Source organism: Mesoplodon mirus, assembly GCF_964341445.2.
Source record: "Mesoplodon mirus genome assembly, chromosome: 2".
NCBI lineage: Eukaryota > Metazoa > Chordata > Mammalia > Artiodactyla > Ziphiidae > Mesoplodon > Mesoplodon mirus.
Window position 1 is genome coordinate 200,713,228 of NC_138977.1, and position 26,603 is coordinate 200,739,830.

Sequence of the window (26,603 nt, forward strand, 5' to 3'; positions counted from 1 at the left end):
CATCTAGAAACCCGTTATTAGAAGTGCATCTCAAAATTAGGAGAGTATATGGAAAGTCGCTTCTGGGTAAGAGGGACTTCTGGGGACACTTCTACTCTCGAATCAGACACCCCTCCACATGCCACGTAAAGTTTACACCGTGTGTGTCTCTGCTAAAATCCGAGTCAGCATCTTCCCTCCAGTGTTATTTATAATATTGAAAAACTAGGGGGACTGGTTAAACTAGACACGGCACATCACGCAGCTACTAAAAGGGAAGGGAACATATCAGGTGACAGGAGCGAGGATCCTCCATAGCAGTGGCCTCCAGACACAGTGTTCCCCTTCTGCTCCTCCGTACTTTCCACGATCATGTCATAATTCCTGTCCATAAAGGCATGATGTTAAGGAGGAAGGCGGTCCCAGTCACCTCGTGACTGTCCCTCACTGCCACCTTCTGCGGACTTCAGGCCGCGGTGTTGTTCTAGCTCCTTCAGTACCTCCGTCCCGGCAGGCTGTTCACTTAACAGGAAAGATCAGTCTGCTGTCATAAATTTCAGCTCAAGATTGAAGGCAGGGAAGGCCCGGCCGCTGTCTGGCGTCACACGCGAACCCACCGCCTCGCTGCGCTGTGTGCTTCTGCCTCCTCACTTCCCTCTGTCCCAGCTGTGGCCTCTCGGCCCCAGAGCAGTGGATGCCCCCAAGTCCCAGGGCTCTGACGGCCTCTTGTCCTTGTGTCCGTTTGGGGGGGACTTTCAGGTTAGAGGAAGGGCTGTACCCCTGGGGCAGTGCTCTCAATCCAGGGCACACCAGGACCCCCAGAGAAGCTTTGAAAAACCTTAAAGCCTGGGATCCATTGGACTGAGTGACACGAATCTCTGGGGCGAGGCTGGGGCAAGAGCCAAGAACCAAGAAGGGCACAAAGAGGCCACCGAGAAGGGCCAGGGGCTTGAACAGTAACAATAGCCATAACCAGCATTTATTGAGTGGCTGCAGCACAGCCGGCAGCCCCACGACCATCCGGAGAGACGGGTGCCGTCACTCTGAATGTGGGGAGACAGGCTGAGAGGTGGGGAAACCTGCCCAGAGCCGCAGAGGGGGCGTGGCAGAGCTGGAGTTCACCCCAGCCAGGAGAGCTCCTTTCACCTGGGGAGGGAAATGGCTTCCTGGGAAGCTTTCTCTATTCTGAGAACAGCAGACACCCACAGGCAGTGGGGACTTCCTCTGTCTCCTAGGGGTAAACGGAGAGGCAGCTCCGAAAGAGGGGCTGCCCCGGGTCTAAGCTCACAGCCACTGCTGTTCTAAAGAGACCAAAGAAACCCTCTGGCCCTCCTCTCCCTTCAGAGGGAAGGATTCGGGGGTTTGCTTGTTACCCGGAGTGGAGGCTGGTCTAAGTGGAGTTTAAGAAACTCTGGGGCCGCCCTGGGGACTGTGCCATCCTCAGGAGGCTGCCATGCACAGGAGGAGGCTCTCACCATGGGGATGTCTGCAAGCCAGGTGGGCCTGGAGAACTGGGGTGCACGGGCAGATGCACGGGGGCAGCCCACCCTGGCCTAGAGCAGGGGGACACGGGAGGCCTCGCCCAGACGCCGGGCCAGCTCGCCGGCCTGCTGCACCAGCACGTCCGTGGGGATGACCGACAGGTGGAGGGTCAGCAGCTCATGGCACCTGACAGCCTCAGCCGGGTGGCCCTTGCTATAGTAGCGCAGGAGCTTCCTGGGGGAGGGAGGGGGAAGGAGGACAGGATTCAGGAGGGAGCCAGGCCAGGGGCCTTCCCGGCACTGCACAGGTACAAGGTCACCTCACTAGGCCCTGGCACTGGGCCAGAGAGGCCTTCCCTGACCCTCACTGACCCAACCTTACAAGGCTCAGCCCCAGGCTGCCACGGCCCAACCATCTGGGTTCCTGATCCTGGAACGGGGTCCACTAGATGGCAGGGCCCCATCTATGGGGCACACAGAGCCGGCAGGGAAGGGGTCTTCAGGAGCCCAGCAGGGATGCCTGCAAATGCTGCCTCGATGTGTCAGCAGCAAGAAGGGCAAGAACCCCAACAAGCGCCCCGCTCTCTTCCTCTCACTGAATGCCTGGCTCTGAGGAGCTTCTAACAAGGGGGGACAGGCTCAGGGGGACGCTCCTGAAGGACGGGCTGCCCGCTCTGTGGGGACTGGCACTGATCGCCCATCATCTGCTCCCCTCTGTGCCCAGGGCCCTCTGGGTCGGCGTCACCTGTAGTAGTCTCCTCCCAGCATGCCGACGGGAGCCGAGTCATCGGACAGGACAGGCACCTCGATGATCTGGAGTTTGTAGCCCTGGGGAAGGAGGCAGGGCATCCTGAGTGGGGAGGCGGTGGGCGCGGGGGGAAGAGCATGGGCTTGAGCCAGACATACTCGGCTGAGGCCGGGCTCAGCCCTGCTTGGCGTGTGCCTGGTGCTGGGAAAATGCACTGGCCTCTTTTTACCTTGTCTTCTCACCTGTGAAGCGGGAATAAGAATAAAACTCCCAAAGAACATTAGACATGGATGTAAAGTTCCGAGCATCGTGCCCGGCACCTGGTAGCTCTCATTCCCATCAACCAGTGGACCTGGGTCAGCGACAGGCACACGTGAGGGAGGACGACCCGGGGACGTGTCATGAAGAACAAAGCATTACCAAAGGCCAAGTCTCTCTGTGAAAGCAACGGATATTCCCAGGGTAGGACACGGCAGGGAAGGGACTCAAGCTCTGCTGGGCTCCCACTGTGTGCCAGGCGCCCTCACGGGGCTCCTGCGGCGCTGTGCTCACCAGGCCCGCGGGCCTGCCCCACGGGGGAGGAGGAGGAGGACTTGGTGGTGGCCCAGGTGTAGCCAGACCTGGGTCTCCCTGCACCACATCCTACTGCCCTGTGGGGCTAAACACACACACACACACACACACACACACACACCCCACCCCCACCCCCCCACCCCGTCCCTTCCTAGAAGCTAAGGTGATGGTCACACCCACATCCTGGGTGCTTCTGAGGCGGGCACAGAGCAAAGTTAGGAGCCTGCAGGTCAGGAGAGCTGAGCCTGGGTTCTGACATCATCACCTAGGACCTCGGTGGCCCTGGCCATGGTGTCTGATCTCAGGGCGTCAGTGTCTCCATCTGCAAAATGGGGTCAGTGACACCCGCCCCGACCATCCCACGGGCTGTGCGGATGTGAGGCCGTGAGAACAGAGTGAGAGCCCCGACGGCTGCACTGCGCCGCGCAGGAAGTGGGGAAGGAGGGCTCGCTGAAGGGGCAGAGAGAGGGCAGGGCACGAACAGGGGAGAGGACAGGACAGGGGGCCAAGGGAATGTGGGAGGGAGAAGCAATGGCCCTCAGAGAGCTGGAATGATGGCCAAGGGTGACAAGTGAGGAGGAAACAAAAGGAGAAAAAGGAAACAAAAGCAGAGCAAAGAAGGGAGACACAGAGTGAGACAGTGAGAGAGAGCAACAGCGAGGGGGTGGGAGGACACAGATAACAAACTCCCGTGACCTGTGCTCATACTGCAGCAACAGTGAGCTTTGGCCAACACGGCCGGACGCAAGAGCTCTCAGCCTTCCTGCTAGCTTTGCCCTGGGCAGATTGGTTAACTGCTCTGAGCTTTGGTTTATCAGCCTCTACAATGGGAACAGGGAGCCAGGCTCTGTAAGTGCAGCTGATGACACTGAAGCACCACTGAGGAAGCGCGGGCTGAGCGGCCTTGCTCACACGGGGCGCACGCCTGTTCACGTCACCTGGATGCTGCCTTGATCAATGGCATGAGTTTTTCAGAGAATGGGGTGGAGGGGCCTGAGTGCAAATGGGACCTGAGTTCTGGGTGCCAACCAGCTGGGCTTAGCTGTCAGCTCCACCAGGGACAAGAAGAGCTGGAGACACAGACTGAACAGAATCCAGAAGAAAAGGATCCAAGAGTCACAGGGAAAGAAAGCATTTCAGGACTGCCCTGCCCCGGGCTGGCCACACCCACCATCTCGTTCTCGAACCACAGGAAATAGGAGTAGTAGAAGTCCCCCTCGCGGGACAGCAGTGTGGTGTAGCCCTTCTGCAGGTATCTGCGCGCCAGCTGGATCAGAGACCAGACCTGGGGAGAGGAGAATGTGCTCGTCTCTGCAGCCTGTGGGGCGGCCCTCTCCCCACTGCAGGGGCTGGGCTCAGGCCCTCAAATCCCGAGGGGAGAAAAGCACTCAGGGGAGGAGCTCCTGGAAGGCCAGGGGCCTCTCCTGCTCATCTTCTTCCTTAGTGTCCAGGCCCAGCCTTGGCTCAAAGCAGGAGCTTAATAATAAATGGATGATGGATGGATGCATGGATGGACTACCCACCCCTCCAGTTACTGCGATGACAAAATATATGTATAAACATTTTATGTACCTTTACTATACACATAAGCCATAAAGAGTAGATTCATCTTTCAGGCCAGAACAGAGCCAGGGACTTAAGAGAAGATGAGGGCGTGGCCCCCTGGAACCCTCCTGCTGTTGAGGGCCAGCCACTCACCTGGGCCCCTCGGGACTGAGGATCTCTGGCACAGGCTCTATGCCAGAAAGTTGCTGGAAAAGTGTTTGAACGCACAGAGTGCCCTGGTCCAGGAACGTCCTCTGCTCCAGGGCGAAGTCTGAACGAGGGCTCACCAAGGGCACCGACGGGAACACAGTGACCGAGGGACAACGTGCCTCAGGTCCCCTCTGCGAGATTCTCCTGCCTAATTCAAGGACTTCTGACGCTGCCTGTGAACTGCTCTAGGGAAGCTGGCAGCAGGGGCAGCTCTGCTCTCCCACCTCCCAGGGCCTGGAAAGGCCTGCTGCGCTCTCACCAAAGAGCTTAGAAAAAGCTTAGTGGCAGGCATACAGGAGCTACTCCAAACCTGACCACAACGCAGTGTCTAATGAAATCTGCAAACAAATACACGGGTTTGCTCTGTTTTTCAGGAAAAGCAATTCGACAACATGTATCAATAACCTTAAAAACACTCCTTCCTGGGCCTCCCTGGTGGCGCAGTGGTTGAGAGTCCGCCTGCCGATGCAGGGGATACGGGTTCGTGCCCCGGTCTGGGGGGATCCCATATGCCGCGGAGCGGCTGGGCCCGTGAGCCGTGGCCGCTGGGCCTGCGCATCCGGAGCCTGTGCTCCGCAACGGGAGAGGCCACAACAGTGAGAGGCCCGCATACCGCAAAAAGAAGAAAAAAAAAAAAAAAAAAAAAAACACTCCTTCCGTTTGACTTTGTAATTCCATTTCTGGGATTCCATATTGAGAAAATAATCAGAGATGAGGACAAGGATGTATGCCCAGAGGTATGTGCTGCAGAAATTATTTACAACCGCAAGAGCCTGGGAACAATCTAAATGTTCAACACTGGAGAAACGGCTAAGTACATGATGTTACGTTCACATGATGGACTATTGTGGAGCTGATGATAATCACGCTGATAAAGAATTAATGACACGAGGAAATGCACCAAATATAAAGTGAAGTGAAAATGTGGTAAACACACTGCTTACACAGAATGATCTCAACTATAACAAACCGCACAGAAAAACGACGAAAAGAAATGTACCAGGATAACCCCAACTATCTCCAGAAGGATATGAAGATGCTGGTGTGGATGGTACCAGGAAATGCTCAACCAACTCCAGCTACATCTGTGCCACATGCTGTGTTAAGTATTTTACATGCATCATCTCATACACTTGTAATCTCTGCAGCAATTCTATGATGTCACTAGAGTTACTGTCCTCTTTTACAGATAAGAAAACTGAAACTTAGACTTCATAATACCCCAGGCCACACAGCTAGTGAGGGGCAGAGCTGGGTCTCCAATGGGCCTTTTGTCAGGATCTTGTTTTAACCATTATGATACACCTTATGTGGATACACAATGTATACAAAAATGTATGGTTTTTTAGAAAGTGGCAGAGGTCCTCTGTTCTCCCCACCAAAAATACTAGTTTGCTATGAAGATGAATCAAAGAAAAGGACCCCTGGAGACTGTTTTCTTCGTAGAAACCACCTAGTTTTACATTCTGATACTCAAGTTGATTAACCCATGTGTCTTCTGTTTTAGTGAACTCAACCAACACTTATCGGGCACTTACTTATGCCAGGCACTGAGTTAGGCCCTGGCCATTTCCTCCCCTGAACTCGCTGCCCAGACTCTGCTGCTCCAGGCACATTGACACACCCAGGAAGGTGGCCCTGAGTGCCGACCGGCATCCTGGGGTGACGAAGATGGGCACTATTCTTAGAAGCCTAAAGAGCTGGGTGCAGACACCAGGAAGAGTGCCGTAAAGGGTTCTGGCGGGGGTGCTCAGAGCCTCCCGGGAGCCTGAGGGCGGGGGCTAGTCCTCTGGGCAGGGGTCAGCACACCCCATCTGATGCGCGAGGAGAGGGCCCGGGCCAGGCCAGGTTACCTTGGTTCTGACGAAGGTGGCCAGGGGCCCCCTGCCCAGTTCCGATGAAGTCCTTTCAGTGCTGCTGAGGGAAGGGGCCACCATCTGGCCGGTGGTGCGGTCCACGTAGATGAAATGCACCAGGCCTGGGAAGTCTTCCAGGTAGGTGAGGGTCTGAGTTAAGGTGTTCGTTAAGCCAGAACCAGGGAGGGAGCTCCTCTGCCCTCGACCTAGGCTTCCAGCAAGGCCCGCCCCCCGCCCCCAGGATCCCCCTCTTTCCCAGGTCTCTCTTTACCACCGAACCTCCAACCCTGAGAAGGTCTAAGATGCAAGTACAACGGATCCTTGGCTCTGGCACATTTAACGCAGGGAGTTCTGGTCCCAACAGGAACACGGTATGTTCATGTTTTACCATTTTCATGCGGGATGAGTTTAAATGATACACATGCTGCAGTTGGTATGAGAGCAGAGCTATAGAGCTAAAGAGTGAGGCTGGCTGGCCGCCCACCCACACGCCTCGCCGTGATCCTGTTCACCTCTACACTTCATCTCCAGAGGCTGGAAGGTTCCCATCTGAGAGGAAGGGCAGTGGCCGGTGGCTAGCAAGGCCTTCTCACCTGCGCACTGAAGACCGAAGTCTCTGGAGACAGGAGGCCACATCCTTTAGAGATTTTAATACAGAAAAAGCTGTTTCATATAAAGTTCCAGGGAAAATTAGTATTTGGTAAAATTAGTTCTGTAATAAAAGGGTAAGTCTTGGAGGTGGCTTTCTTTCTTTCTGGTTTTTTTTTTTTTTTTTGCTGTACGTGGGCCTCTCACTGCTGTGGTCTCTCGCATTGTGGAGCACAGGCTCCGGACGCACAGGCTCAGCGGCCATGGCTCACGGGCCCAGCCGCTCCGCGGCATGTGGGATCTTCCCAGACCGGGGCACGAACCCGTGTCCCCTGCATCGGCAGGCGGACTCTCAACCACTGCGCCACCAGGGAAGCCCTTGGAGGTGGCTTTTTAAATGGGGACAAATAAACACATTTACTGCAGTCCTTCTCAGAGCCTTCATGCGCCACTGTGTACTGTGACCTCTAAGAAGGAGGACGCGGCCGCTCAAACCTACCCAACCCCAGGCCCCTGCCCCTCGTGGGAGACCCACTGCCACTTAGCTGGCTGGACAACGCCGACATAAACGATCCCTAAGGCTCTCAGAAGTAACTGTGGGAGAGCAGGAATTTCTGAAATTCCCGCTGTGGAGCGTTCCTACAGACAAGGCCCCTGGGACACTACCTCCTATCATTTTTTTTCAGAGAAAGGAAGCTGAGGTGGTGAAATATATGCTCTTTTTCCCCAAAGCCGCAGCCCTTCAAGTAAGTGGGTGGAGGAGGCAGGTAGTCCCGAAAGGCCTCCTCAGGGCCAGGTATCAGGATATGACACCATGGTGACATTCCTCCTGCTCTTCACCAACAGGAAGTCCTTCCAGTCTGCCAGCTTTTCTCTGCCGAGGAAGCAGGGGGAACAGGGCTGGGGTCAGGTGCGCCCCAGCTCCTTCCCTGGCTACCGAGGGGCCACACCCACACTTACTGCATGAGCGTCTGGACCTGGTCCTGCAGGTGCTGGGGCAGGGAGGGGCCTCCCTGGCCCGGAGCCGTGGTCAGGAAGCTGAGCCGGTAGATGGCGCAAAGCTGCCTCTTCAGCCTCCCGCATGCCTGGAGCAGCCTGGGCACAGAGAGGTGAGATGTCACAGCCGGAAGGGCCCTAGCAAGGCATGCCCAGGATGGTACCCCATCCCGTGATCACCCTCCTCCTGGACAGACGTACAGCACAGCTGATGCCCCACACCCTGGCCCTCACTGAGCCAGGAGGCAGCTTCCCAGTTTTCCCCCCGACGTGTGCTCTGAGCACTTGGAATCTCATCCAACCTCATGGTTTATTTTATGGAGAAACGAGGGGCAGTGACTCGCCCGAGGTCACACACTGAGTCGGTGCTGAAGCCCGGCCTCTGCTGGTCGTGTCAGGCCCTCAGGCGCTGCTCCTCGATCACTGTCCTCTCTGCTCCCAGCCTCCCCTCAGCATCCGTGGGCTGGACCCACCCTCCCAGGACCCCCTGGGCCCTCAGAAGCGCCTTCCTGAGCATCCTCTCCCTCTGGGCCTGGAGGAAACTTGCTCCTCTGTCCAAACGACTCCGGGCTTGACCTCAGAGCCCACCACTCACTCCCAGGATGATCCGGGCTCACTTCTGGAGAAGGCCTTGGTCTTGAACTCCAGCCAGGTGCTCTGTAAAGAGGACAGGTGACAGGCAGCTTCCTGACAACATTCCCACAGCGAGGTCCAGGGGACACCCTACACTGGGCTCTGAAAGGCTCCGAAAGGCCCCCTGCCTCCATGGCTTATTTAGGCCCAGCACACACCTGCCATCCACAGCCAAGCTAGGTCTCTGGCAGGTCCCCCAGCACCCTGCACCCCACTGTACACCAGTCTACTCATTCAGCAGGCATTTATTTAAAGAGCAGTTTCTGTGTGCCAAGTACCGGGCTCACTGCCTCGCTGGCAGACACCGTACACCAATGCTGCCAGAGTGACAGGTAGGCGCTTCAAGGGAGGGGCGGACGCAGGCAAGAGCTGGGGTGCTGACCCCCTCAGGGGAGCTTTGCATCCTACCACGCGCTCACTGGAGTGCGCTGGGCACGGAGAGATGCTGAGCGTGGCGGACTGACCGGTAGTTGGCGTCTGGGCCTCAGCTGGCTGCTCTGCCCCTTCTAATCCCTCTGCTCGTCTTCAGACCAGTGCACAATCCGTGCACAATGAAGCTCAGTTCCTCGAGCCCTGCCAGCTACACGAGTGGCCTCAGATCTCAGCCCAGCGGTCTACCCTTGAGAGCTCTCCGCAGGCTCCGGCCTGGGCTGTGCCCCGTTTCCTGCTCTGCTCACGCACTGTCCCAGGGTCTTGGCCTCATCTCCCAACCTGGGTTCTACGCCCCCTGCGGGTGCAGCGGCCCCCCTGTGCCCTGCACGTCTGAGACCAGCCAGGTGGTGAGGGGTGTGGCAGGCAGACCGCTGGCTGTCGCTGAGCCCTCGAGTTGGGCTCTGGCTCCACTGCTCACCAGTCCAGTAACTTTGGCCAAATCACCATCTATCTGAGCCCGGGTCTCCTCATCTGAAAAATGGGAGCTATAACTCGTCACACAAGAACGTTTTGGAAATGTCAAGTGCCACTGCTGTAAGTTTCTGTTCCTGTTTCCTAATGGGGGAAACAAGGACCACAGGCCCACGGTGGGGTGGGGCAGGGCCCCTCACCTGCTGTGGACAGAATGGGCCCTGCCCCCTCTCCCTAAGGTGGGGTGTCCAGCCCTTGCGTCTCACCTGAAGCTCTTGCCCACCTCGATTCTTGACAAACTTGTCCATCCTCTGGCGTAGGTCCCCCATGAGGGGGAGGGACCGCAGGGCACTCCCGGCCTCCTGCCCCTCCTTCAGCTTCTTCTCCAGTAGAGAAAACCCATCCAGCAGCTGGTACAGGGCCAGGGCCAGGGCCGTACTGGGGCTCTAAGGTTAGAAGAGCAGGGCAGGGCAGACAGGGGCAGCCGTGGGGTGGCCATCTAGGCTAGGGCATTGCCAGGGCAGGCGGGGGTGCTCGTACCTTGGTCAGGAGCACCATGTTGATGCCTGGCCACAGGGGCAGGCAGTACATGGTGTGGGGCACCATGGGGCAGTAGCTCTCTTTCACGGTGGCATCCAGGAAAATCCTTCTGGGGCTGGAGGGTCCTGGGGAGCGAGGGACCAGCGTCTGGAGTGTGTCCTCAGCCATCTGCGGAGGAAGAGGAGCTGTCAGCGGGAAGGGGTGGGCAGCCATCTGGCCTCCTCCCCACATCGGGTCCACCCACGGCTGCCCGCTTGCCGTCCTCCCTGTGAACCATGAGGCATAAACTTTTCCGGCCCCAAGAAATCCCAGGTCCTAAATCCCTGCGCTCCGCTGCGGCTGCCCGGGCCGCTCCCGTCCGGCTGCCCCTCTCTCTCTCAACATCTTCGGGCCCTTCTGCCGGGAGTCAGGACTGGATGCCACGTGGGGGTAGCGGGTGGTAAGAAGGGACAGGAAAGGGGGGAAAAGCAGCCGGGGTGGGTGGCATGAAGGGGAGGAGGCTCCTCTACAGCTTTCTGTACACCAGGCATTTAAAGCTGATTAACACCTGTCATTTCACCACCTTCAGGACATCCTGACAGTCATTCCAGGGGGGCAAGTGAGGCATAACAGGGCTAAACGAGCAACACTCCAGCCTTACGAGGGCTCTGAGTAAGAAAGTCTTTACGGGCAAAAGCAGATTTAAGGAAATCATTAGGGATGCCACAAAAACTTCTCTATAAGGAAGTCACTATAGTCTTACGATAACAGCAGAAGACTCCATACAACACACTGGTTGTTCCAGGAATTTGCTAAATAAATAATAACATACGCATGCAGTGCACTCTGAACAGCCTTGTTAAAAACCACACTGCTGAGGAGTGCCTAGTTAATGGGAAAATGCTCAAAAAAAGAAAAAAGAAAGAAAAATGAAGTACATCAGGATTCAAATTTAGTAAAAGAAAAAATATATATGTCATGTGTGTATGTGTCAATGCACATATAAAGTCACCGGAAAGACTAGAAGGAAACACTCCAAAATCTTAACAGTAGTTAACATCTGGGGCTGGGATTTGAGAGTGATTTTTCTTCCTTTTCCATATTTTACTTTTGTTTTTCCCAATTTTTCTACAATGAACGTATTTACTTTCTCATTTTAGAAAACATTAAAAATTAAGTTGGACTTTCACTCCCAAGAACAATGAGGGTGGGGATTTCTCAGGAGTGGAGGCCAGGTGTCTGGGGGAGGGGGAGAGGGAGGGAGGCGGTCACCCTCATCCACCACTCCCCCCGCCCTTGCACTGACCGGCCAGCCGTGAGAGGGCACGAGGAAGGCCAGCGTGGCTGGACAGTCACCCCAAGAGAAGCCCTCAGAGTCTCCAGTGCTCACTGCAGCATCTCAGATCAGCTGGTGCCCCGGCCAACGCCCCCCCCACCCCCGAGCCCATCAGGAGAAACTCACCTGGACATGGGGATCATCAGTGGGAGGAGTACCCTCATCCAGCCAGACTGTGCTACCTGCAGGCCATAGGTATTAATGTAACAACATAAATAATGGCAAAATGTAAATACTGGCCCAACAGGCTGTCAGCAGGGGAGGAGAGCAGAGACGGCCCCATATGCCATCAGCAGCGCACAGCACTTAGTGTGAGCTGGGGACTCCCCCTTCTCATCCTATCCCAAGCTGGGCGAGCTCGGAGGTCCCAGAGCTAGAGCAGCCTGGGCCGGGGAAGAGAGGCTCCCTGCCGCCCCAGTGGGCTGCGGGGAGGAGCTTCTGCAGGTGTACCTGGCAGTGGTGGTGGGTGTCCCTCAACCCCCTCCTCGGCCCCCAATCCCCTCCTTGTTTCTGCCCTCCCTAACCCTTCAGGCCCCTCCCTGGCTATAACGGTGCCTCTTCACTGGGAGGCAGCACACACGGTCTACAGTTCCCCATTTATTTAGTCAATCAGCAAACTTTAACTGAGTATCTACTATGTGCTGGGAACTGAACTAGATTTCCTCTCCTAGGTCAGCTCACAAAAACCAGCTGAACCGACCGCATATGTGAAATATTGTAGGCTTGTAATAATAGCGCTCTCTCGTATATTTCATTGCAAATAACTATCATTTATAATCATGTTTCTCTGGGGAAGCCTGTGTCTGTGTTTCAAACACCTGACTTACGAATGGATGAATGCAACTCCACCCATTTGTAAGCTGTGAGTTCCGTGCACTGTGGAACAAGCATTATTTACAGCTTTGAGGCATGAAACAACAAACTACTGAGAGAAAGGGGCCAGGAGGAGGAATGAGGGAAAGCAGCAGTGAAAAGAAAATGGAACTTCCAGCCATTACCCCAAAGTAGTGTTTTTTGATGTGTTTTGGGCTCGTGGAGAGCTTAGAGAACCCAGGACAGTTATGATCCCGGCCACAGAGAAATGGACAAGCAGGGATGAACTGGCACATGGTCTCAGGGGACCCAGGCTCCTTTTTTGTTTTGTTAATATTCCCAATATTTTTCGTTTCTTTTTATCGTTTACCCACATACTTTGGAAAAGCAGGTAAGCTATAAACCATACAGACTATTTATATTTTAAACCACTGTACTAGAAATAAAATGATTATTACTTAATTATTTGATTACTTATTAATTATAAAAAAGAAAAAGAAGGCAGAGAGCACATATATGAGAAATGAATTTTTAAATGAAATCAACTTGTCATAAAAAATTTTAGGGATCATTTGAGTGGCCTTAACAGTCCTTGAATTCAAGCTGGAGCCGGGAGGGTAGACAGAGGGTTTGCTGCACACAGTGTCCTGGGTTCTAGGAATTTGGGTGTCTGTGCCTGGGCCCTTGCAGGGCGTCGGGATCCACTGAACCCTAAGGCAGATTCTCCCGGGGCTGCCTATCTGCCTTCTCCCCGGCCCTGTCCCATGCCCCTCCTCCTCTCCAGGTCTCACCTGAACTCTGCTCCCCGGGGGAAGGAGCTGGTGTGAAATACTCCTCAGGGAGGGAAAGGCTGTCTGTCTCCTGGGAGGGAGAAGGGGCAGCTGGGTTGAGGGCTCAGAGAGGCTCTCCCAGGGGGCTCGACCCTGGTCCCTGCTCTCTGGGGAGAGGCCGCCCCTCCCCTCCCCGCCCCTCCCTCCCACCCCTCCCCAGAACACAGCACATACAGCCCCTGCAGAACTCCTGGTCGGGTCTGCAGAACAAGAGCTCCAGGCCTGCTGCACGGGGATGCTCTGGCTGCGGAGGGGCCTCCGTAGGGAAGGCTGCAACAGGTCCGGGGATGCTAGTTAGAGCTGCCTGCCTGGCTCCTCTGCCTCCTGCACTTCACAGCGCAGCCCTCGGGGGTGGGGGGGGGGCCCGCCAGCCCCTGTGCGCACTCCACTGTGCAGCCCTGGGTGTGCGCCCTCACTTTCCAGGGATGTTTCAATTTTAGAAATTCCAGCAAGTCCAACACATTGGCACCCAAACCACTGCCAGCACTTACTGAGAGTGTTCGCTACACCCCAGGCACCGTTGGGCTCTAGGTAAACTGTCTCCTTTACTCCTCATGACAACCCTGAGGGGTAGATGCCATCGCTGTCCCATTGCACAGATAAGGGAATCGAGGTTCAGATGGGTAAGTACTTGCACAGCAAACAGCTAAGTGGTAAAGTTGGGACTATGTTGGGACTATTTTTGGGACTCCAAAAATCTGCACTTTTAACCCACTAAACTACATGCATTCTAGAATTCCCCTTACATCTGAAAGCAGCTGGAAAAAAGTCATTCCCAACCACACGCCCAGGACTGTGACTTGGAAACCACAGTCACCCCAGCAGCCTGCCCAGCACTCTCCAGACTGGTTTTCCAAGTCGCCTTCCTGAAGGCCTCCTGCTGCCCAGAGAGCTGCCCCGAGACCTGGGTGTCGCTGTCCTCCGCCGTGCTCTCGCTGGGGTAGAGGTCCTGCACCAGAAGGATGAGAGCGAGGAGGTCGGCTGGGCGCAGGGAGCCGGCACTGTGGCTGCGGAGAGAACGGGCAGCAGGTCAGCATGCACCCGCTGCCCCCAGCCCACAGGTGGCAGTGGACAGGGGCAAGTAAGTTAAGGGAGTCTGGAGCATGATCCCTGCCCTCAAGGAGTTTACAAATGTGCCAGCTGACTTCATCCTTTCTGGAGAAAGACAAGGTATGTACAAAATTAGTTAACTCATCCATTTTAAAAATAAAACTTGGTTGTGTTGAAAAATAAAAATTACCAGTGGAAAACCACCAGGGACGAGTAACAGCATATCAGGAAACCCTAAATTAAGATTCTGAGACAGTGTTCCAGGAAGAAATAATTCAGAGAAGGAAGTGAGCTGAGAGGGGGAGAAGAACTGAAGAATCTAAGAAGGCTTCCTGGAAGAGATGGGTCTGGAAGGTTTCCCTGGCCCAGGAGGTGGTGCTTTTCAGGTAGGGGGAATAAGAAAGGGTGAAGGTGAGGGGACCCAGGGCCTCGGGGCCAGCCCATGCTGGGGCCCTTGGGCTCACCTGGAGTAGAAAGCCAGCAGCTTGGAGTGCACGAGCAGGAAGGCGTGTAGGGCCTCCTCGCTGGCCCGCCCAGGGCTGGAGTTGATGGCCTGGACGACGTGCCGCTCCAGCACCTCGATGCACAGCTCACATAGCTGAGGGTGGATCAGCCGCTCCACAGCCTGGGCATGCGGGCAGGGAGAGGAAGTCACATCACCCACACATCTCCCGCTCCAGCCCCAGGCTGGCATTACATTCACTCAGGCCACAGTGAGCACACACCACGTGCCAGATGCTTGGGAACAGGGAGGCTTGGACCAGCACAGAGCCTGCCCTTCTGGGGCTTAGTGTGGTCACTAGACTCTAGTGGATGAGACAGACAATATACAGAGAAAGAGATAAAATAAGTGCTAACAACTGCTGTGTAGGCAATATACAGTATTGGACTAGAGAAGAAGAGCAGAGACCTAAGTGGGTAGGGTGTTCAGAGAAAGTGGCCCTGAGGAGGTGACCTTTAAACTGATATCTAGACAACAAGAAACCCCGTCAGAGAAGGGGGGAGGGGGCGAATGCCGCAAGCCGAGGAAAGAGCACATGCAAAGGCCTTGAGGTGGAGACAGAGTTTGGAGCAGTGCTGCCTAATTGATTACAAAGGTAACCCCTACACGTAATTTAAAATTTTCTAGTAACTACATTAAAAAGTAAAAAGAAATAAGTGAAATTAATTTTAATAATTGATTTTACCTAATACATCTAAAATATTATCATTTCAACATAAGGTATAAAAGCATTATTAATGGGATAGTTAATAATCCTATTTTACATTCTTTTTTTTTTTGGTACCACCCTTTTTTTTTTTTTGCATTTGACATTCCTTTTTTGTCCTAAGTCATCAATATCCAGTGTATATTATACAGGTATAGCATAACTCAATTTGGACTAACTATACTTCAAATATTCAACAGAGACATGTAGCTAATGACTACCACACTGGACAGAGTTAAACACAGAGTGCCCCTGAAATGGGAAGAAGTCCCAGGCGGTCAGTGTATGGTGAGTAAGGACAACAGAGGCATGAGATGAGGCTGGGGCAAGACAGGCAGTGGTGGATCATACAGGGCCTGATAGACTTGGTAAGGACTGTGGATTTTATCTTAACTGCATTAGGTCACCTCCTACAAGAAGCCTTTTGCTGATGCCTCAGAAGGAGTTGACCACGCCAACCTTTGTGCCACCATGGATTTTGAGAAACCCAACCTGGCAGCACCCAGTATACTTTATTGTTTTTAGTACATATGAATGGCTGATTTCCCCTCAAGGGCAGAGACTTTATTCATCACTGTATTCCCAGAACTGGCACACCTCTTAGCATATGGGAGGTACTATATGTTTACTGGAAGAGTGAATGAGTGGGGTGTGAAAATGATTCCTTCTGATCTATTTTCCAGTTCACGAATTCTCTTTCTAGCTATGTCTTATCTATTATTTAACCCACCCCTTAAGGTTTTCATTTTAACAATTATGTTTTCACTTCTAAAACATCTATATGGGGTTTCTCCCTAGCTTTTATGTCTTCAAATATTTCCTGGTTATTTTATGTCCTGTACCTAAAAATTCTAGTATATCAAGCTCCTTGGGATCTACATCTGCTGGTGATTGATTTCCCTGACTCCTACTCATGGTGGCTTATTCTCTGGTGCATCTGACTGTTAAACTGTGAGCTCATGTTTGTTTGCTCTTAATCTGTCCTCAAAATCAACGGCTTTCAACATGTAGTTCCCAGACCAGCATAACCAGCATCACCTGGGAGCTAGTTAGAAATGCACATTGTAGAGCCTCCCACCCTTGACCCCCACAGTGAATGAGAAAAGTGAGGCCCAGAAACCTGTATCTAACAAGTCCTCCAGATGATTCTGATGCACACGGAGTGTGGGAATCACCGATTTAGAGAGAATCTGTGTTTGTCTATACAAGGAGCAAGGGGGTGCTGCTGACGACCACCTTACTCCTCAGGTCTGGGCTTAAGTAGGAGTTGCAGGTTCAGCTCTCCTGTCGCTGTTGGCCTAAGGCTTAGTTTTCTGGTTGTAGTGTTGGTACCATCATCTGTACTCAGGCAATCTTGCCTTTAGTTCTGCTTATTTTTCACTACTTTCCACTCTAGTTTCAGCTCAATATAATTTGGGGGGTGATCAGAGTGGAGGGGGCTATCTTCAGAGATTTCCATAATTTACTGAGAGCCCAAAAACTGCATTAAAAAGTCCGTTTTATCCAAAATCTAGCTGTGTTAACATAGGGAGGCCCATCAGAGTGCCCAGCCCAGCATGTGGCCAGAAAGAGCAACCCTCGGAAATGCATGGGCTTGAGGGGCTGCCTGTGCCCTCACTCATGGAGGGGAGGGTGGTGTCAAAACATGGTCTTAACGCTGCCTGGCCCCTCTGACCTGACATCTCTGTGGCCCGAGGACTCCCGCACCCAGCAGTCACCTCCACAGCAAAACACTGCTCCTGCTGCCGCAGGCGGCCGTAGGTCCACAGCAGGCTCTGGAAGTGCTCCCACACCTGCACACGCTGCCCCAGGTCTGGGGGCCGCAGCCTGGGGGCAGAGTAGGGGAGATCCATAAAAAAGCTGGTTGTCCCCAGCTTCAGCCAAAGGAGCAGCCTGACATCACTGCCAGCGCCAGGCAAGCTCACGTGACATGACCAAATCCCTGTGGGAGCCCACACAGCACAGAGGGGGCGTGTCGGGCTCTGCCCTCTCTGTGGAGCCAAGTGGGATGGGCACGGAACCAAAAGGTGGGCGCCTGAACAGATCGTCTCACTTCTCAACCTCTCTCTCACACACACATGACAACAGCCAGCTAGAGAGACCCAGGAAGAGGCCAGGGGCAGAGTGTGACAGGCAGCTTCACTGAGGCTGGGCGCACACTGCCTGGCCTTGAGAGGGGCTCAGCACAGCACCCAGGGGACTCACTCCTTTCGGATGAGCTGGCCGTCCATGGTAACCAGCCCGAAGTGCACCTCGAAAAGGTACTTGAGCACGCACAGCTTCTGCCGCAGGTCCCCCTCGCCCTCGGTGTGGTCTCCATTGATGGCGATGAACAGGCACTCTCCGAACTGCAGGCACAGTGGTCAGTGGGCATCAGCCAGCCCCAGGGGACCCCCTCACCTCCCCTGATCGCTGGGGATAGTGAGGGGGGGCTCAGATCCCAGAGGATTTTGTTAAGATGCAGCTTCTGCCTTCTAAAAGAGTCTGAGGTTCAAGATGAGGAAGAGGCGTGTGGACTGCCCAAGGAGCCGAGGGAAGAGGAACACGGGCCCCAGGGCCGCACGCTCACCAGGTGAAGGACGTACATGTAGTTGCCATTTTCCGTCGAGAAGCAGGTGTATGTGTCTGAGAGCTTCTCCAGCATCGTCATAGAGGAGATAATGACTGGGGCCAGGAGGGTGCTGAGCTGGTCCTCCAGGGCGGGAAGCTGCAAGAGGGGATAGAGAACAATACTGCTTAGTGTGCCAGACCCTGGGACAAAGGAATGGACAAGATCCAGGCCTTGCCATCAAGGGCTCCATAGTTTTAGACCCACCTGGGAGGCTATCACTGTCCTGACAGGGAGAGACTTGGGTAGTAGTTAGGAAGGCTGGGAAGGGTCAGGCAGCTAATTGTGCTGCTCAGGCTCTGATTCTAGAAGGAAACGTTAAGGAATTAGGCCACATTTCCACAGAGGAATGTTTGGGGCATTTAATAGAGAACTGGCCAGCTCTAAGAAAGTTCAGTATGTGTACCAAAGTCCGTGCCCTTTGTTGCAGTTAAGTTTCCTTTGGGGAATGTATCCTAAGGAAAATAATCAGAGATGAGGCAGAGATACATGCTCAAAAATGTTCCCTACAGCGTAATTTATAGTAGAAGCAACTGGAAAGAATGTAAATGTCCAGTACCAGGGAAAGAGTTAAATAAACAACAGTACATCTGAATGATGGGAGAATATATAGCACGTAAAATATTAGAGTGTTTCAGTGACATGGAAAATTCCTATGATACGATGTAATGTTTAAAAAAATGGTTGTGAATGCTCTGTATTTTCAAATGATAAAACAAACAAAGTATTGAAAAACCAATGAGAAATTCACACTGTTAAAGTTATTACTTCTGAAGAGAAGGATCAGGAATGATCTCTCCCCCCAGTTTTTACATCTTTCTGTACTTTCCCTATTTCAGTAACAAGTATGCTTTTACTTTTATAATCTCTTCACTCAACCATTCTCTCTGACCTCCAAATAAGAAACAGAACAAACAGACAAAACCAAAAAGAAACTGGACAAATTTGCTGAAGGTCTGGGAATAAAAATGGGATAAAGCCAGGGGAATGGTAATAACTCAAGTTCTCAACACTGGAATGAAAAGATAGGAGGAGACAGCTGATCTTCCCCATGCTGATCTCAGGAGCCTGAAACAGGGAGAAAGCGGAGTCCTAATTTTAACTTGTACGCAAGGAGCTGAGTAAGACCTTGCCTTGAGAAGAACAGGCAAGCAGCCAGGGGTACTGTGCAGCACTTAAAATACAACGGGGTCCGCGTCACGAGGGGTGTCGTTTCCTCCCACAGGCTCAACATTTAGGAGCCCAGCGTCGTGTCCACTGCTGCGGAGGCTGTCAGTCACCTGTGACAGGTCCCCGCTGAGGCAGCTCCTCTCCTGCCCACCCCCAGGCCACACCACCCCAGCCTGCCCACCCCACACCCGTGAAATAAACCCATGGTGCTTATTTGCCACCTGGCTCATCTTCTTTAGACTCTGAATTCCACAAATGCAGGGTCATGTTGCTATGTTCACTGTAAACAGTCCATTCTCGATTAGTATTCGTTGAATGAATATCCCTTCACATAGGCAAACGTTGGTTGAATTATTCATGTACGACAATTTTCTTGAACCATCACGAACCAATTATATTAATAGAAGTGTCACTTGAAAACCTAGATGGTGTATAGCAACTCACTTTAAAAGTAGTAGCTTTTGGGCTTCCCTGGTGGTGCAGTGGTTGAGAGTCCGCCTGCCGATGCAGGGGACACGGGTTCGTGCCCCGGCCTGGGAGGATCCCACATGCCGCGGAGCGGCTGGGCCCGTGAGCCATGGCCGCTGAGCCTGCGCGTCCGGAGCCTGTGCTCCACAATGGGAGAGGCCACAGCAGTGAGAGGCCCGCGTACCGCAAAAAAAAAAAAAAAAAAAAAAAAGTAGTAGCTTTTTCTGTAGGGATATAGGTGTAGCAAGAATTCTTTTGGTTGGGGGAAATTATAATCTTTGTGTAGCTAGAGTGTAAAGAGAATTCTCCTGTATTACTTGGTGCGATTATAAAGTGGTACAGTATCTTTGAATGGCTTTTGAATCGATGATTCTACTTTTAGGAATTTATCCTAAGGAAATAATGAGATGTGGGATAAAATTCAAGCACAGTGAAGTAAGTCAGAAAGAGAAAGACAAATACCATATGCTAACACATATATATGGAATTTAAGAAAAAAAATGTCATGAAGAACCTAGGGGTAAAACAGGAATAAAGACACAGACCTACTTGAGAATGGACTTGAGGATATGGGGAAGGGGAAGGGTAAGCTGTGACAAAGCGAGAGAGAGGCATGGACATATATACACTACCAAAAGTAAGGTAGATAGCTAGTGGGAAGCAGCCGCATAGCACAGGGAGGTCAGCTCAGTGCTTTGTGACCGCCTGGAGGGGTGGGATAAGGAGGGTGGGAGGGAGGGAGACGCAAGAGGGAAGGGATATGGGAACAGATGTATATGTATAACTGATTCACTTTGTTATAAAGCAGAAGCTAATACACCATTGTGAAGCAATTATACTCCAATAAAAAAAAAAAGAGAAGCCACCGCAATGAGACGCCCGCACACCGCAACGAAGAGTAGCCCCCGCTCGCCACAACTAGAGAAAGCTTGCGCGCAGCAACGAAGACCTAACGCAGCCAAAAATAAATAAATAAAATAAATTTAAAAAAAAAATGCAAGCACAAATGTTCCCTACAGCAATAGCTATAGCAAACTAAAAGCAATATACATGTCCAGTACTGGGGAAATGGTTAAATAAATGATGCTACATTTATTCATAGACTGAATATAATGTTTCCATTAATATTTATGCTTTTGAGAATATTTAACCAAATGAAGTAATGCTTTTCCTACAATGGGAAGTGAAAAAAACAACAACAGGAAATAAAACTGTAAGTGTGGTATGATCCCAACTATTTATAAACGATAAAGACCCAAAGAAAATACATTGAAGAGCTGATAGCTCAGGGTAGTAGAATTATGGGTCATTTAAAAACTATTTCTCTGTTATTTCCTAAATTTTCTACAATTAGTTCACATTATCTATAGGATCAGGAAAAAAAAGTGTTGGATACTTGAAAAATAAAACTTTGAAGACTTTTTTTCCTTTACCTTAGTCATTTAGGAACTGAAAATCAGGAGTTTGTTCCTTTATGAGGTTTTTAATAAAGCGGAAGAGAAACACTATCAAATAGTTTGCCTCTTAAATTGACCAAGTTGATATAGTGGTTTAAGAACTAAAATACTTTAAAATTCTTAATTAAAAAAATTATACATATTGACTGCTAAAAAATAAAAGAGCCTAACAGATAGACCTGGTTTTTAGCTTAAATAAGACCACTTAAATGTCTATGATCTCTGAAATGCTGTATCATTCCTAAAGAGTATCAGTGATGTCGAGGTGAACTAACTTGCTGATGTGGAGTTGGTCCGGCTGATGACCAGGCTCACGGGAGCAGGAAGGGCACTGAGAGGCAACCAGTCTGTGTGGCTGCAGAAATGCAAGGACTGTCTACTGCATCCCCAATAAAAAAGTTTTTAATCCAAAATTAATCTGGAAAAAATTTCAAGATAAATTACTCCTTTAGAATGTAGAGCAGAAATTATCTAGGTGAAAATGACAACTGTCTCTGAGTTGTGATATTAAAGCATTAAAATGGATATCCATATGCAAAAAAATAAAGTTTATACTTTACACCACATATCAAAATTCAAAATGGATCATTAGACTGAATATAAAACCTAAAACTATAAAACTTCCAGAAGAATATGTGGGGAAAACTCTTTGTGATCTTGGGTTGGGCCAAGATTTCTTAGATATGACACCCAAAAGTGTGATCCATAAAAGCAAAAAATGGGTAACATGGAGTTATCAAAATGAAAAACTTCTGCTTTTTGAAAGGTACTGTGAAGTAGATGCGAAGACAAGACACAAACTGAAAGAAAATATTTGCACAACATAGATCTACAAAAGGACATATCCATAATATCTAGGAAACTCTCAAAACTCAGTAGGAATAATAAGAAACAATCAACCCAATGAAAACTAGGCAAAAGATCTGAACAGACATTTCATTAAAGACATAAAGATGGCAAATAAGCACATGAGAAGATGCTCAAAATCATTAGTCATGAAGGAAATGAAAATTTCTTCATAGGGTAGGGGGTGGGTCACTGTCCTGGAGAGCATCAAGGGCTGACCTCTAAGGGTGCGCAGGTGTGAGGGGCGCTGGACCACACACAATGCCGTGTTCATCCCTCTGGCTGGGCCAGGACGGGTGGACAGGCTCTCCTGCCTCCTGGTAGTTCTGGGTTGTTCCCTCCCATCCATCCCTCCTACCCTGCACTCACCCCTTCTCCCTCATTCTCCGACTGCCCAAACTTCAGCCGCAGACTCTCTTCAAACTCCTCGTCCGTCCAGTAGAAGAGGACATCCGCGCCCTCTGTGGCCACCAAGACGCACTTCATCTGCCAGGGAGAAGCAAGGTCAAGGTCACCTCCCAGCCCCACATCCATAGGCTCGGCCTGAGTAATAAACAGGATCATAATCCCGCAAACACCTACTGGCCTTTACTGTGTGCCAGGCACCACGAGGGCCTTCCTGGTGTTACTCTGCGGCACCCTCACAGCAACTGGACAAAGCAGGAATCTTCAGTTACTCCTATTTTTAAGTGACAGAAGTGGGATCCAAACCCAGGCCTGTCTAATGCCAAGGCTGGGGCTCTTTCCTGTGTTATCTGGCCTCTCTAAACACAGCATCAGACCCACCACCAGCCTACTGGGACCAAAGGCAAGGAAGGACCCAGCTTTGATCTGAACACGGGGTCAACTGTACAAGGGGGATAGGCAGTCAGGGCCTGGTCTGGAATGGAGGGCGGCTGGTGCACCTCCCTCCAGGAAGTCCAGAAAAAATGTGCTTCTCCTCAAGTCACAAATAGTTCCAGAGGACGAGCTTCAAAGCCCACAGGCAGCGGGTTCAGTATTACACGAGTTTGATTCACAAGTTCCTCCTGCTCTGGTGAACACAAAGGCTATGTGACCTTGGCCACAGCTCATTCTCACTCCTGCTTAGCTGCTGCTTCCTCAGCCACCTGCACCAGTATCTCCTGCCCTTCCGGACCTCCTTCCCCAGCACCCACACATGTACCCTCTGTGCCACACATTATAATGCTTGACTACATACAATGTGTTTTCATATTCACCAACTGGTAGATTCTTAATCCAGAGCTGAGCCTTGGCCCTGTGAGATGCAGCAAGACATTGATCTTCTCAGCGCTTAGGGAAGCCTGACCATGCCTGGTGAAGCCAGAGCTGTCAGGCCAGCTGCTTGCTCCAGTCAGGGGCTTCAAACCTTCTCCTATACCTCAGCATGTCACACAGATATGAGCACATCACCCACGTGCTAGGGCATGATAATGATGAGGAAGCTCTGTTCTAACTCTTCCGTGGTGGATGTCCAGTTTCCTCAACAGGATCATAGCATCTCGAGGTCTCAGACTCAGTAACATCCTTCAGGATCCCCTACGTGACCAGCTTAGTGGTACTTACCGAATTCCTCCCAAATCTCTAGTTGGTTTATCAACTTTAGCTCCGAGAACCTAGCTTGATGGTGTTTCCAGCACAGTGAAAAACAAAGAATGTATCCTATCCCCACGGAATTGCTAAACACTAGGCAGAGACTGGGAGAGCGACGGAGTGTGAAGGAAAGGTTGCTGGATGAGGGCAGGTGGGCTTGACGGGAAGGGAGTGCATGGGCTGGAGAACAGTGGGCTGTAGAATGGAGGCTGTGAACAGCAGGGAGCGCCCGTAGGCTGGTAAGGGTGTGGATCATGGATGGGTGGGGTCAAGGTTACAGAGGCTATTGTCCTGGTGTGGGGTAATGTGGGTCCACTCCTTGGTGGAGGCCAGGGGAGGAAGGGGCTGATTCAAGAGGTGTAGCTTAGAGACTTGGTAGGCCATGATGGCCTCCTGGATGCAAGGGAGGAAGGACAGAACAGGCAAAGTTGACATCAGGATGCAGAGCTGGGATAGGGGATGGAGATGAGATGACTCTGCACAGCCGGCGAGAGCTCAGTCTACTGCCTACCTCACCCTGTCCACCTCCCAGAGCCCGAGTAGCCCCAGGGTGGGTGCTGCCTGCCTCCATCTCAGGCAGGATCATCTACCTTGGCAAGGAGCACAGTGGAGCTTCCAGACAGCCAAAGATTCAGAAAGGGCTGCGGTAGACAGATTCGGTGACCGGATCATGGAGAGCAGCATAGCATCCCAGGTCCTGCTTAAAACAGGGAGGTCATGAGGGCAAGCAGAGGCTCCCGTTCCAGCTGCTGCCTGTTCCCAGGAGTGGACAAGCTGGTGAAGGACGGAGTGGTCAAAGGTCTCTCTCTGGCTCTAAGGCCTTCTGCTCAGAACATACTCCCCTCGGCCAGAGGGTGTCCAAGTGCCCACATTCTGCCCACCCCTGCCCTCCCACAATGAACACGAACCCGGCAAACACAGTCCTTTGGCCATAGCAGGTGTCCACAAACATTAATTCTCACCTACTGTTTCCTTCTGAGCACTCTCACTTCCCCGTGGGTCACTCTGAGCCATGGTGTGGTTAGCAAACCCACCCTGAGCAGCCCCGGGAAGCCTGCTATGAATGACTATTGGGAAACAGCATAGCACATCCCAGGGAGACAGAAAAGCAGTCCTGGGGAAGAGAGGAGGTATCCTAAGGTAATGCAATGAATGGCAGTAAAGCAATACAACAGGCAGGGGAGAGCCGGTTCCAGTTTTGTCTTTGCCAAGACACTTAAACCTCTCTGAGCCTCAACCTCTGGCTCCACCTCCCTCCAGGGTTCTAGTGAGAGCCTGGGAGTAACCAGGCAGACACACCCCTAGCAAACTTTCTTACACAGAGGTGGGGTGGGGGCTTGTTATTCTTACTTCCCAGCTTCCCCTCCTCAAATAACAGGTGAACTAAACTGGTTTCAGAATCACTCATATTTTGACGATAAAAAGCAGGAACAATATAAAGCTTTAGCTTAATGAGGAAACCAAACATTGTAAACAAACAAGACACAAGAAAGGGCTGTTAGGGGCTCAGCATCTTGTGCAACATGAGACTCACTACATCACCGGCATGATTGACCATATTCCCAGAAAAATGGAAATGCTCTTCAGTGAACGTTAGGTTCTACTTTTATTCCACAAGGTTGTTGGAAAGAAAACCTCACCGGGGTTATTTTCTGATTTCCCTGTTCTCTCTATCCTGCTCTGAGGGAACACAGGACTCACTGGAGCCCCAGATGGCGCCGGGGCAACCTGGGGAAACGCCCCCACGCCCATATTCGCCATCCTCCCAGCAAACTGCCCCTATGGCCGCCGCCCCTGCCTGCCAGCAGCCCACACCCTCAGAGCCTCGTCCTTGCCCCTGATGGGCTGGAGGACGCAGGAGTGAGGAACTGCAGGGCGCGCCCGCCGAATGGCAGCCTCCCAGTTTGCCCTGCACTTTACAGTTTATGCAGCAGTTTCACCCCCAAGTCCCCCGAACCTCACAGATACCCTGGGAAGAAGGCCCGGCTTGTGACTACTGCCCCACTTCGTAGCTGCAGTAACTTTGGCTCCGAGAGGTGAGGCGACGGGCCCACGGCCCCACGCCGGGTGGGTGAGGTTGGAGGTGGAGACGCCCCCACTTCCGGGAGGGAAGCGCCGGGGTCCCGGAGTAAGCCCCACCGACTACCGAGGCCCTCGGACAGTGAGGGAGGCCCACGTACCGCGTAGTAGCCTGACACCGGCCAGCCTGCCCGGAGCCCGCGGGCGCGCTTCCGGGTGTGACCACGTGACCGCCCACGTGACCGCCGGGGGAGGGACTGGAAGCCCGCCCCGCCTCTGCCAGGCTTACGCCTTTGACTGTTGTTCGGCTTGATTCCGCTCGGCGGCCGGGCTCAGCGAGTCCTGGCTCCTGCGTTTTGACTCCTGCCGGGCGGTGGCCACGTTCCTCCCGTCAACAAGGGGGGCACCGAGACCCACAGTGTGGGGAACTTTGCAGGCAGCCGTCAGAGGCACCTGCTGCTTCCGGCCCTGCAACCTGCCTTAGCACAAGCCACACCCCACCGAGGTACTAGGAAAGTCTCCATTTACAGAAGAGGAAACTGACACCCAGAAAGAAGAAATAACTTGCTGAGGGGCCGAGTTAGAATCAGAACACAGGTTTCCCGGCGCCCCGCCGGGCTCTTCCCCACCCTCTGGCTTTTCTTGCTGAGCTGCAGGTCTGGGTGGGAGCTGCCCTTCTGTCACCGGTTTCCCTGAGCTCCTTGGGAGGAGACGCAACCTGCAGAAGGACGCAGTTACCCCCAGAGTACCAACGCTGGACTTTGTTTATAAGGGTTCTCAATCCATTTGGGTTCTCAAATCCATCAGGGTCTTTGTTTTGAACCTGTGTTTGCTAGTCTCTTAAATTGTATGTGTTTTTGTAGTGGCTGAAGGTGGGGGAAGCTGATGAAGATAATGGAAGGGATGAAATTCCCACCCAAGCCACCCCTTAGTGCCCTGGTGCCACCTGCGAGCTTTGAGCACAGCCCAGCAGGGGATGAGTTTCGAGGACTGGCTGGGGTACAGCAGTTTGAGCGCCACCTGGGGCAAGGCAGGGGCCAAGAATGAATGCTTCCACCACCTGCAGACAAAGCGAGTTATCACACTCCACCCACCCCCTTCACCGCCCACCCCTCCCAGCCCACCTTAAGCCCCAGCCCTTCCAGCTCCCCATCTACAGCACACAGCCCCTCTGCAGGCATCTCTGCAGCCCACAGTTGAGATCATTCTGGCTGCGCACTCTTTACCCTGCTAT

The 26,603-nt window shown here is 52.4% G+C and overlaps 1 protein-coding gene across 4 annotated transcripts; it reads right to left on the reverse strand.

The window, feature by feature from the left end:
• Window positions 1–928: 928 nt before the first annotated feature.
• On the reverse strand, window positions 929–25,593 carry HPS1 (HPS1 biogenesis of lysosomal organelles complex 3 subunit 1). 4 transcript variants are annotated; one of them, XM_082611567.1, is made up of 20 exons: window positions 25,531–25,593; window positions 23,941–24,047; window positions 22,127–22,243; window positions 17,778–17,915; window positions 17,414–17,556; window positions 16,927–17,035; window positions 14,465–14,625; window positions 13,855–13,957; window positions 13,125–13,220; window positions 12,912–12,981; window positions 11,434–11,489; window positions 9,993–10,160; window positions 9,719–9,898; window positions 8,572–8,633; window positions 7,941–8,075; window positions 7,789–7,854; window positions 6,390–6,534; window positions 3,953–4,066; window positions 2,206–2,288; window positions 929–1,695 (listed from the first exon to the last, which is right to left on the reverse strand). In XM_082611567.1, exons 3-20 carry the CDS (start codon window positions 22,241–22,243, stop codon window positions 1,533–1,535), a joined length of 2,109 nt encoding a protein of 702 aa, XP_082467693.1. In that variant the 5' UTR covers window positions 23,941–24,047; window positions 25,531–25,593; the 3' UTR covers window positions 929–1,532. The 4 variants fall into 4 exon arrangements, with proteins under 4 accessions (XP_082467693.1, XP_082467692.1, XP_082467694.1 ...); XM_082611566.1 differs by lacking the exon at window positions 25,531–25,593 and adding an exon at window positions 25,319–25,522; XM_082611568.1 differs by lacking the exon at window positions 25,531–25,593 and adding an exon at window positions 25,308–25,522.
• Window positions 25,594–26,603: the final 1,010 nt, after the last annotated feature.

Coding starts and splice junctions, on each gene's coding strand:
- HPS1 (XM_082611567.1), bottom strand. CDS start 22,243: ATGAAGTGCGTCTTGGTGGCCACAGAGGGCGCGGATGTCCTCTTCTAC. Junction 11,490..12,911: donor CCCCGGGGAGCAGAGTTCAG/GTGAGACCTGGA, acceptor TATGGCCTGCAG/GTAGCACAGTCTGGCTGGAT. Junction 8,076..8,571: donor GAGCCCGGATCATCCTGGGA/GTGAGTGGTGGG, acceptor CTCTGTGCCCAG/GCTGCTCCAGGCATGCGGGA.